Genomic DNA, 12,078 nt, shown 5'->3' on the forward strand with positions numbered 1-12,078 from the left:
TATTCTCACAGGATGTGCTTCGGTGGGGTTTGATTCTTATGAAAGCGTGTCAGAGAAAGATCCCACACTGCAGGGAGGTTGTAACATGGAGGGAGTGCACGGTTTCAGCTTGTGCACCGTACCTGGCTATGTTTCCATAACTCCAGTTCGATGCATTTATCCTCAAATCGCATTAGTAATGGCCTGACTGCTTGTTGTTTATTACCGACTATTGTTCTGGACGTGCACTGGATGACTATGGGCTAGCAGAGGTGGTGTAAAAGTTTGGTCTATTTGGTTTATGGGATTCAACGTTCCAAAGCGACTCGGGCTATCAGAGAAGATGTAGCGGAGGACTCCGGAAAATTTCGAACACCTGGGGTTCTTTAACATGCACTGACATAGCACACTACATGGGCCTCTAGGATTTCGCCTTCATCGAAATGTGACCGCCACGGCCGGCATTGAACCCGGTCTTTAGGGTGAGCAGCTAAGCACCACAACCACTGAGCCACCGCGGCGGCCGGTGCTCTAGAAGTGATCGAATTCTAAGGATGTATGCGCATGTCACCATAGTTCTATATTCAAGGGGTGGCTCAATCGTTTCGACATAAAGGCTAGTTATGGGTGATGTTCTGTGCGCGCCTGTTGCAAGGCACAGTCCCAAGTTGTGCACCGGGTCTAGCTGTTTTAGGCAAGACGACGTCGCTGATCTGTAAATCGTACGCCTTTAATCTAAAGCAGAACATACTAGGGAAGGGTAAGTATGTATAAGGCAAGTCTTGTGGGCACTGAAGTGCACTTGAGTTGAGCAGAGCTAGTCCTTAGAACTAGCAGACATTATGGCCAGTAGCCACGGGCTGATATTGCAGTTTCTAGTAGCATTTGTTCTTTTCATGCGCTTTTTTCCTCACTCGAAGTCATAAAAGTTGTTTCTGGGTCCTAATGCACTAAAACATATCTGAAAGATAGGTGGCAAGATCATCATCATCAGCAGCAGCAGCACGACTACACCAACTGAAGGGCAAAGGCCTCTCCCATGCCTCTCCAATTAACCCGGTCCTTTGCCAGCTGCGCTCTCCCTATGCCTGCGAACTTCTAAATCTCGTCTGCTCACCTAACCTTCTGCTGTTCCCTGCTACGCTTACCGTCTCTTGGCAAGCGTAGCAGTTTGGAAGTGCCACATCGGCCACAAGCGCAGATGAATAGTACAATTTTTTAAAAATACATACAAAATTCGAGTGCTGCTTTCAGAGACGATGTAGTAGAGGACTCCGGTGCAACTTGACTCAAATGTACGGGACCATTCGCAGGTTATTCTACACTTCATATATTTAAACGCACACCACAAATTTCCTGAAACGTGTCGTGCAGAGCCCAATTTTACCCGATTAGATGACACAAGTACTGCTCGCAAGAATGGTCACCAAGTCTCTTGGGCAAAAGCCTTGCTGGACTCGCAGCATGATAGCATATCTGCGTGGTGCTTGTGACACGGGAAAGACCGCGTTGTCTGACACTTACGTAGAGTCCTCCTTTACTTCCTTTATGGGTATGCAGTAAGCAACAACCAAAGGTCGCTCAGGGTAGCAGGGTGCAGTCAAAGAATACAGGCATGGCAGGGGAAGGCATTCTAGTCCCCAGGGGCAATGGTATCAGGCATTTTACGTGGATGGGGTGGCTGTAGCTGGCCCTTAGCACACCTAATTAGAGATCAATAAGAAAGGTTCCATAGCAGACAAATCCTGCCTGTCAGTGGCGATTATCATCATGTGTCTCTACAACATCTCTCTAAATAGCATCAGAACAAGCTCAACTTGCACTTCAACTGGCCGTTTGCTAGAGGGGACCCACTACTGTGCATGCGCATCACCATTCATGCTTTTGACTGCACAGTCAGCAACAAGACTGCACTGAATGAGATGGCGCACAGTGCTGTGTGGAGGCTACACGTGCATGCAGAATGCCAGAGATATTTTATCAGTACACTGGAAAAAAGCTCTGCCTCCCCACCCTCCCTTAGAAAGTAATGAAACAATTCTACATTTTCGAGGCTGGCTCTGCAGGTGGAAAAGAAAATATTCTCGTGACGAAGGAAAGAAGATTACAAGATGAGTGGATGAGAGTGGCACAGATGAGGAGAAGATGGACCTTAATCTGAGCTCCTACAGTAAATGACTTGCACCGAACTAGTGGACATGAGTGAAAACAGCTTCACTCCCAATATAACAGCTATTTGCAACAAACAATGAAGCAGTGATTCTTTAGCTGAGGGAGTCTGAATACTAGCTCTTGGTTTTCAATTAAGGGGTGCAGAGACCGATAAATGAAAGTGTTAACGGACCCCGCCCATGTTTCGTCAGCAGCACCTAATACTTTTGTGTTCTTGTGTTCCCGCTTCAGTTAGTCTGTTCATATGTTTCATCTGACACTGATGGCACAGGTTTGAACTTTTCCACTGCACAAGTAGCACACAAGTCTCAGGGGGTAAATAAAGCAGGCATGCATAGCCTTCACTTCAATGTGTCCTACTGCATGGAGGCTTACAAATGTACCAGACACAGGCTGTCCCAGATCAAAAAACCCTGCTTAAAGGTCCCTCTGGGAATGCCAGGCGGCTGCTGAGGTTGCACTGGACATTCAGGTCTAACGTGCACCTTAGGAGAACCACGACCACTGTAAGCATGGCCGGCTAGAGAAAAGAAACCCCACTTAATATGAACCCATGCCAGACACTCCTTAGCTCAGCATATGGCGCACATGGACTTGGAGCCTAACACGTGCATGCCCAACATGTTTGGCATGCACATGTTGGGCATGCATGTTGCCCAACATTGCATGTGCAAGCAAGACAAGCTCCCAACTCTAGCAGAGTGCAGGAGAGATACGAGAAAGGGCAACAGCTAGTGCTCTTTAATAATAAATACAAAAATATTAGAAATCTCACTTAAGAAGAAACACAACATTGCCAGAAATGTGGTACCAAAATTTGGCCCCAAAAAGTGGTGCCGTAACAAAACTTGCAATTGGTCAAGAGCGGGAAAATACAAAATGAAACCAGTAGTTATTACTAGTACTTGCAACCCACCCACCACAAAGGAATAGAAAATAATTTCAGTGGACTGAGAATATAATTATAACGGAATTGCAATGCTTTCGCATTACTCGCATGCTCCTTAAGTGCCACCCAGTAATTTTTTTTCGGTTTTACCGTGCCAATGTGAGGAACATGCATAATGAAGAGAACAGAAATACTGCTGGAATGGAGAGTACGCCACACGATTTATTCTTTTTGCAGGCATGAGACATGGCAGCATGTGATTGATCTAGGGGGTATACAATATGGGTAGAACAGAGGGCACAGCATGCACTGCAATGATGGACTGGATGGTGTAATGGCTAGCAGGCAGCATTTAGAGCCAAAGGTGCCAAAACCACTAAAATAACACGCACTACGATACTCGGGGTCAACTTTTTGGCAATGCAGCAGAGGCTAGGTAGGAGAGGGAAAGAGATTGACCTTTGTCTCCGTGTTGTGGGGAGTGGACTCCTGAGGCGTAGTGACCCGTACCATCTCTCCCATTCCTCCCTTTTCACCCCTCCGCCCAACAACAAAACCCCACCACCCATGGCATGCGGACAAATGCCAGTCTGTCTGTTTCCTACCTAGCCTCTGCTGCATTGCCAAAAAATGTTGTCTGTTAACATAGTTCCTTGTGCCAGCCACACATGGCCAGACATCTTTTCACTGGGTCATTGCTACAAGAGATTGATTCTCTCCAGTGATCACTCAGCAGTGAGCAGTGAGGTCAAGGCTTGCGGCCTAGGGATGCGGTCGGTCACGTGATAAACGGCAGAGAAGGAAGGGGATAGGTCCTCTGTATTGTTTTCAAGTAATTTTTAACTTGATAGTTGGCTAAATTGGCCGGATATTGTGCTCTTGCAATGGTCAAATTTATTAAAGTTTTCACGGTATACGATCGCTGGCGAGTATTCGGGAATGCACGAATATCAATTTTCGAATAACAATACGAATCGAATATCAAACATATTCGATTAGTATTCGAAATTTCGAATATTCGCACACCCCTATTAAAGAGCTCACAGTGCCTACTGGTTTCACTAACAGCCATCATGAGCCTAACAAGTGCAGCGCTTCCTCCAGGCTACTCAAGGCCTGTACAAGTAACCTCTGCAGGAAACTTCCAATGACCTTTCGTATAGAGCGGTACGAGAGGTTTACAGTCGTGAAGCACCTCCACTGAATGCAATCGCCAACAGCAGAAATGAGCAAGCGTAAAGGCTCAGGTCATATAAAGCATTGAATGTCACATACCAAGCCTGTAGCCATCTGTGCTGTCTGCTGCTCCTGCAGACCTTGGACTGTGGACTGCAGCAATGACAAGGTGGATACGTTGGCTGCAGCACATTCATCCACAAGTTTCCTGGCTTCTGAGGTGTGTGCCACAAATGCAGCCTGGTGTTGCTGAATGAGACTGCACAGTGGTGCTGCAGGCCAAAAGAAAGTATGCGGTCAGATGGAGAGTTCTTATTCATGGCTTAAAAAAATGAAAAAAACCTGAAGGAAACTCAATGCTAGGTAGTCAATCTTTGCAAGCCAACCTTTATAAAAGCCATTCTCTCCTAAAAAGTACCCAGGTTTTCTCCATAAATTCAGTGCGTGGCAGGTAAATTAGACCTGCTTATTTGTATGCTTGATTCATTCTTTCATGACTGTCATAGGGCAAGTGAATTCATGTTTTGGGATAAAGTCTAGGTAGTTGTGCTCTTTGACCAGCTATTCGAGACAATGCCGTCACAACCCTGTGCAGCCTGTCAGCCACGCAAATTAGCATACTTTCCGTGCACAAAATACTACAGTAGTGCCTAAAAGGGCCCTGCCACGGAAGTCAAGCATTAGGTATTTATTCTTTATATGCAAAGCATGTGACATTTTGATGCCTTAAAGGCCAAAGACATCGCCGAAGTCACAATATTGAACATTTTATCTTCTCCAGAAATGCTGGTTTCGAGCCGATTGTGTCGAAACACACTGGCAATTTTCGGCGGTGGAAATAAGGTGGCAGCCAGATTGGGTGCTCCCTTTCAGACTGGCTAATTCTCAGATTGTTTTCTGCTCCTCTAGTGAGTTCCAGCCATTGACCTAATGTCAAAGCGTTTCACAACTCGCATCACACAACCCACTGAACAGATTATGAGCAAAAAGATATAGAAAGGTATATAACAACTTCAAGGATACAACTACAGAAAAAAGCAGCAAATGGCCCTTAGTAGAGGCCCCTTCCAACAAATGGCACTGATCTATTGCCACAACATCACGGTCAACTGCCCAGCACCTGCTAGCATAGCACTGCAGGTGGCTACCAGGAACAAAGTAGTTGACCATAGTGTCACACATTAAACTAACATCATTGGTTGCAAAGCCTCCTTTTAGGACCAATCCCTTGTTCGTTCTCAAAATGCATCTTACTATATTCTGAATGCAAATTGTCTGTTAAGCTCGAGAGGAGTGGATTATTATTACAGATCAAATATTTTGCACTCTTGTATACCTATAGCCCTCCAGCAACACCACTGATCACTAGTTAGTACACACACCAAGGCTTGCAAGCAAAGAGACAGGTTTCGAGTGTGGTGCAGAAAAATAATGCGTGAACATTGCATGTTTCAATTAGATACACGTCAAAAGAACATCGCCACAGCTGAAATCAGACAGGAGGACATGTCATGCAGAAATACTGCATGGTACTTTAAAAAGCCTGGTAGCGCACACATCACAGCACACTTAGGCTGACCACCGGGGGCTGATAAATTTCTTAAACCATGATCAACACACGTGACCATCTGCAGTATAATCTAGTGAACACTTGGCAGTTGCTCAACTCTGCATCTTTCCACTGTACAGTTTCAGAGGTTAAAAAGATTGAAAGGACCACTTTACACAGCAACCTAATTTCCAATTCCGCAATAGAAACAGTCCCTTTACACTACACTATCATAAGAAGTCTACTTCAGCTTTAGGGACCCGAAAGTGCTGACTACACCTCCGTTATTATTCGATGCAAAATCCAAGTGGTAGTGAATTGGGCAAGCAAAGGTACTGTCGAGTGAACCACCTAAAGCTGGTGTCCACTTGAACCAGGAGAAACAGAGAGAGAGACTGCAATGCAAATGCAAAGGCGGCTCTGCTTACTGACTGCTCCAGTGATGTCAGATGGCTGCAGACCTACTGGAGGTCTTGATGTAAGCACCTCAAAACAGCCATGGTCTGTGTCAGCACGGCCCGCTGGAACAAATCAATAAGCCGTACTTGATGTCACTGATGCCAAACAGACTTTTGATGAGCCAAGCACCCAAAATCAAGATTAGCCAAAGGCACACTTATACTGCACAAAAATTTCTTATGCTCCTTTCTTGCTACAAGCAGAAAGAAGACAGAGGATAAAACAAAGGCTTTTCAGCTTCCTCCAGGGCAAAGCTAGCATCAGTGCTCTCTCCACAACCCAGAAGCTGCAAGATACGAGAGTCACAGCTGCGGCATATTGTGTTTACAGCAATATAGCCCTAGTTTTTTTTTTTTTTTTTACACCGCGAGCTGTATCCGTCATGAATTACAAGTGGTGTCTGGTGGCGGTTCAGGGAAGCTTATCCGGACCAGTGTGCAGCTGGCATGACGTTGCTAGTCAAGCGCGCATTACGTCACACCTCAGAAGCAATAGACTGGAATAGGCAGCCGCTGCTAGATCCCCTCAATGAACTAAAGTTAATGACATCTCCTCCCTCCTCCTCCTATGCTGGTGCTCCTTCTCTCAACTCTTCTTGGACACCAACAGTGGCAGCAGCTAGGCCGGGTGCGCATAGTGGACGCACCCAACGCTCCCGCCTGTGGTCGAGCCCGCGACAGTGGATACCCTCGAAGTGTTTTTCGGATGGTGCCTTCTTCCAAATCTCACTTGGAACTTAACGCTGCCAAGAATAATTGGAACGACATGCACTCTGGGTGCGAATATTTAGCTTTTACTTTTGTTAGAGACACGTGCAGTCTAGGCTTTATATGAACCGGTGGTGGTGTAATGCTTCCGTAACATATTCTACACTCAAAGGCACGTTTTCAAGCGTAATCTGTTGTGCCTTTCAGGACGTAGTTGCCCACTAGTCTTAAATTTTATTTCAATTTTTTAGTTCTGCAAAGCTCGGCAATTGTTTTGCAGCGACTATGCCCCAGATACATCACAGGCTAAGGTTGAAAGGATCTGAGTGGCTGTAGTTACTTGTGTTTGTGTGTAGACTGGAGAACACGATGCCCTTTACATGGTTGTGATCGCAAGAATTTTGATGCAGGATGAATTGTCTTAGTTGACTAACGGCAACCACAAAAGTCTTAACCATAGCTATGCGCGAAGCAGCAGCACTGCGTGACTCAATAGAATGCTGTTCGCTTGGGTGACTGAATCTTGAGTCAACACAGGCAATATTAGCTGATAAGAGGACACTGGCTTCTGCTGTGTAATTTTCATGCATAACGTGAAGCAGCCAGCCAGTTTTGCACCTGTAATATGTGGCCACGACGACGACTGTGAATATGTTTGCGAGTACATTTAACGAAGGTCCTCGCTTGCATACTCAAATGTTAACTGCGAAGATCCAGTGCATTGAAGAGAGCTGCTGTTATTGTGCCTAGGCAGAGTAATGGCTGACTTTCATAACCCCGCCAGAGGAAATACATTCAGCAATAATAGCAACATCATAGCTAGACCTGCACTGCGAGCAGCATGAACAGTGGGGATGCAATATTGAGAACCGCTGCTTTAGTCTCGAATTTGTGAGTGAATGAATCCAACTACAACAAAAGAAATACGTCCCGCAATGCACGCAACGTCACAGCTAGACCTGCACAGTGAACATAGCGTGAACGGCGAAGCTCTAACATGAAACGAAACTTTTGAGACGAGCCCGCCAACGGGTCCAACTACAACCTAACGAATATGCCAGACAATCCCCGCAACATCAATCCTTGAGCTGCAGAGCCAGCAGTGGGAACAGCAGGGCTCAGACAACACGACGCGTGGTTTTTGTAGTCAGCACATCATCATCCTCATCATCAGCCTGACTACACCCAGAGCCAGAGCAAGGCAAAGGCCTCTCCCATGTCTCTACAATTACCCCGTCCTTTGCCAGCTGCGCCCACTTTATGCCTGCAAACTTCCTAATCTTGTCCGCCCACCTAACCTTCTGCCGCCCCTTCCCATGCTTGCCTTTTCTTGGAATCCACTCTGTTACCCTTAAGGACCAGCGGATATCTTCCCTTCGCATTACATGCTCTGCCCAAGCCCATATCTTCCCCTTGATTTCGACTACGATGTCATTAACACGCATTTGTTCCCTCACCCGCTCTGACAGCTTCCCGTCTCTTAGCGTTACACCTATCATTTTTCTTTCCATAGCTCACTGCATTGTCCTTAATTTGAGTTAAACCCTTTTCATTAGCCTCCACATTTCTGCCCCGTAGGTCAGTACAAGTAAGATACAGCTGTTTTACACTTTTCTCTTGAGGGATATTGGTAAACTGCCATTCATGATCCGAGAGAACCTGCCATATGCACTCCACCCCATTCTTATTCTTCTAGTTATTTCCCTCTCGTGATCCGAATCAGTGGTCACTACCTGCAATAAGTAGACTGATTCCATCACCGCTTCCAGCACCTCGCTACCAATTGTGAACTGTTGTTCCCTTGCTAGACTGCTGAACATTACTTTGGTTTTCTGCATGTTAATTTTTAGGCCCACCGTTCTGCTCTGCCTGTCTAACTCATTGATCATGCTTTGAACTTCATCTCCTGAGTGACTCAGCTAGGCAATGTCATCAGCGAATCACAGATTATTTAGGTATTCTCCATTAACTCTTACTCCAACTGTTCCCAATTCAGGCCTTGGAATACCTTCTGTAAACAGCCAGTGAATAGTATTGGTGAGATCGTGCCTCCTTGCCTGATGCCCTTCCTTATTAGAATTTTACTGCTGACTTTATGGAGGACTATGGTAGCTGTGCAGTTCCTATATATATCATCCAGCATTTTGACAAAAGGCTCTTCTACCCCCTGATTACGCAATCCCTGTATGACTGCTGATGTTTCCACTGAGTCGAATGCTTTCTCGTAATTTACTTCAAAGAAAGACTGCATTCGCTCGTGCTTCACACCAAATCTGCTTAAAAAACACTAATGAGTAGTAAAGATGGTCACTTGGCTCACAAAGGCGCAGATCCAGCACGTTAACCAAGTTTGTCCAGCCTATACTGTGGAGCCAAACCATTCAGTGAGCCGCGTGCTTTCTCCAAGATGGTATAACGAAAAGTATTTTGATGTTGACTCCTTGGCTGTTGCACCCATAAACACAACGAAAGCTGGGAAAGCTCAGTGTCATCGCAATATGCAAACACTCTCAACTCAGGCAAAACCCTTCCCGCTAAAATTCCGTCGCACAAAAACAAGAGGACGAATGCCTGGGAATGCCGTTGGCATCTGCTGTGGAGCAAAAAAGCCTGCTTTAATACATGACTATGGTGCTTCGACCAATGGCAGGATCAGCTCTCCCAGGGCGTGGTAGGCAAGTGGGAAAGCAGCACAGTTCACAGGTCATACTTGCTTTCGATACACTCAAGGGTTTTAGCAGCTGCACGCTTGGTGCGGTTATTTCAGCTGTATTATCACTGGCATGGAGCATGCATCAGCCACTACTGTTCAGTATAAGTATAGATGTAGAAGAGACTCATGTGCATGACCGTGAGCGAAAGCGACGATGAAGACTAAACCCAGCTGTGCTCGCTGCTATGCAGGAAACTATACAGGAAATCGATGCAGAGCTCAAACTGAACATCGTCACACAATGAAAACCAAGTATCAATAGCAGAGCACAAGCCACCCAGCAGAGCATACAAGATGCAGCAGTTGGACAACAGCACCCCGAAGCCACCAACCAGTGATCGCCATCTAAGCAGAATCACCTAATTGCAGTTTCATTTTATTGCAGTAGCATGTGCCAGTGCACTGTCATTATTGTATGCGCCACCGAGCGCAGCCCATTTTTTTTTTCGTTTATTCCCGGAATTATTGTTTAAAGAGATACTGCATTAAATTGCAGGTGCGATTATCCAAAGTTGCAGTCTTTATTTCATGTATTTTTGCACAAATGGTGTTATTTCGTACGCTTTGTGCATGCACGCCTACCAGGCGGGAGGCGGGGGTGACGTCACATGTCTCATGGCGGCCTGCACCCCGTCGCATCGTGCTGGCATCACTTAAGATGTCGCGCCTGTAAGCTCAGCGTTGGCGGCATGGAAGCGTGAAAGACAGAAAATTACAGCCTGGAGAGTAACAGTCGGAGTAACGATTATATCATTCAGATATCGAAATGACTATGGACCAGAGACATGGATAGGACCCCGCCGAGTAAAATGAGCCTTGAGGATGACATATCGCTCAGTCGGGCGCCGCGAAGTGGTAGCTGTGATATAATAATCCAGTTTGATATGACCCAGACAAATTTTCTTGAGTTAGGTATTAAAAGATTTCCTTTGCCAAAGGCAATTCAAGGTATCACCTTCATGAATTGCTCCAGCTACACAAAAAGAGCAGCCGCAGCGCTGGGATGGGGCGGGGAGGGGGTTTTGAAATAGGACTTGTATATCACGTAAGCAGCGCGAACAGTGGAGTTACTGCACGATGTATAAAAGCAGCCAACTTAATTGCATCGGCACAGCGAAAAAATCAACTTGACGCTGAGGCAGCATCCAAATATCGAGCGCTAGCACACCGAACATAGGTCGCCGGTGTGAATCTGTGCCGCGAGCTAGGCTCCAACTAGTAAGTTTATGCTGTACAAAACGCTTAATCGTATGACACCATCTGGAACATTCTGCGGCAAATGGTTGGCCCACAAATTTTACATGAACATCGGGACTGAGTGTCCAGACTGACTCCTGCCAGACAGTAATATATATATTGGATCGACATAGTTTAGTCTCGAGTTGGGGTGCTAGGGTATCGCGTTGCTACCTGTTATTTTATTCCATTACGTAACCACCTCGGTTACCATGGCAACCACTGGGTTAACATTTGTGTTTATCGATGACACCTGAAACGCTAAAAGTAGAGCTTAACGCTCTAAAAGTATCCAGCATGCAGTTTTTGTGACTGCAGCATTGTTACTACGCTGCCAGACTTGCGTGCCTAACTACCACGAAAGGGGTCTGGTGCGTGATGCTCGTGGCACTGGCCTTTTAGCAAACTGCCAACGTTGTTACTTTCTGAAGGTCTCTGATATGAGCAAAGAACCTCTCCGCTCATTTTTTCTTATAATGGCGCATGCTCGCATGAAAACACTATTACACGATATATTTTTTTTCTGCCCATTCAAGCATGCATATATATTGCCTGCTGGCAGTTTGGTGAATTTGCTGCTAATTCGGAATAAGGAAGCTAGAGCATTTATAATGTACATTTCTGTTCCGCCTGTCATCCAAGATGATTTTTCATCAAAGGTTGAATCAGCGAAACACTGGAACCAGTGAAAATATTTGGAAATTGTCTCTTGACAAGAAAAATACACCTGTAACAAATGCTGCATGCTTTAGCCTTCATATTCTCTGTAATTATGTGCACTAATATGTGCTAAAGAGTCACAGTTTTTCAGTAAACAGTGCTATATATAAGTTACCTGCAATTTTCTTCTAGTTTGGGTTCCTTTTTCGCTTTTGTACTTTCTAGGGAATATTACTGCCTTGTATTGCGAGGTGGCGCACAGCTGAACTGGAAGACGGTGATGTAGCGCTTCCGCACTTGCGCTATAGCTTATCAACCGCCATTACCGTGGTATTGAGGACAACAACAACTGCTTCCTCCTGCCTCGCTCCAGGTCTTCAAGAATGTCTCCCTCACAAGTATACTTCACATTATATATGGCAAAGCGTCAGGTTTGAGGCACTGTTGTTTCAGTGGGATGAGGATTCGCAACAGAGAAAGATTTATGTTGCAGTCGCTGTCGATTAAATTGCTGCGATAAAAATTCGAACCTAGAAGG

General features: G+C 45.7%; 1 protein-coding gene across 6 annotated transcripts in view; it reads right to left on the minus strand.

The window, feature by feature from the left end:
* LOC144111940 (uncharacterized) overlaps positions 1–12,078 on the minus strand; it is a 32,389-nt gene that overhangs the window by 4,081 nt on the left and 16,230 nt on the right. For all 6 annotated transcript variants that reach the window (XM_077645032.1, XM_077645031.1, XM_077645036.1 and 3 more), the window contains exons 7-8: positions 6,194–6,286; positions 4,316–4,488 (exon numbers count right to left, since the gene is read on the minus strand). In XM_077645032.1, the coding sequence (XP_077501158.1) occupies positions 4,316–4,488; positions 6,194–6,286 (266 nt within the window). The remainder of the gene's footprint in view (positions 1–4,315; positions 4,489–6,193; positions 6,287–12,078) is intronic.

Source organism: Amblyomma americanum, unplaced genomic scaffold, assembly GCF_052857255.1.
Source record: "Amblyomma americanum isolate KBUSLIRL-KWMA unplaced genomic scaffold, ASM5285725v1 scaffold_19, whole genome shotgun sequence".
In the NCBI taxonomy this organism is placed as follows: domain Eukaryota; kingdom Metazoa; phylum Arthropoda; class Arachnida; order Ixodida; family Ixodidae; genus Amblyomma; species Amblyomma americanum.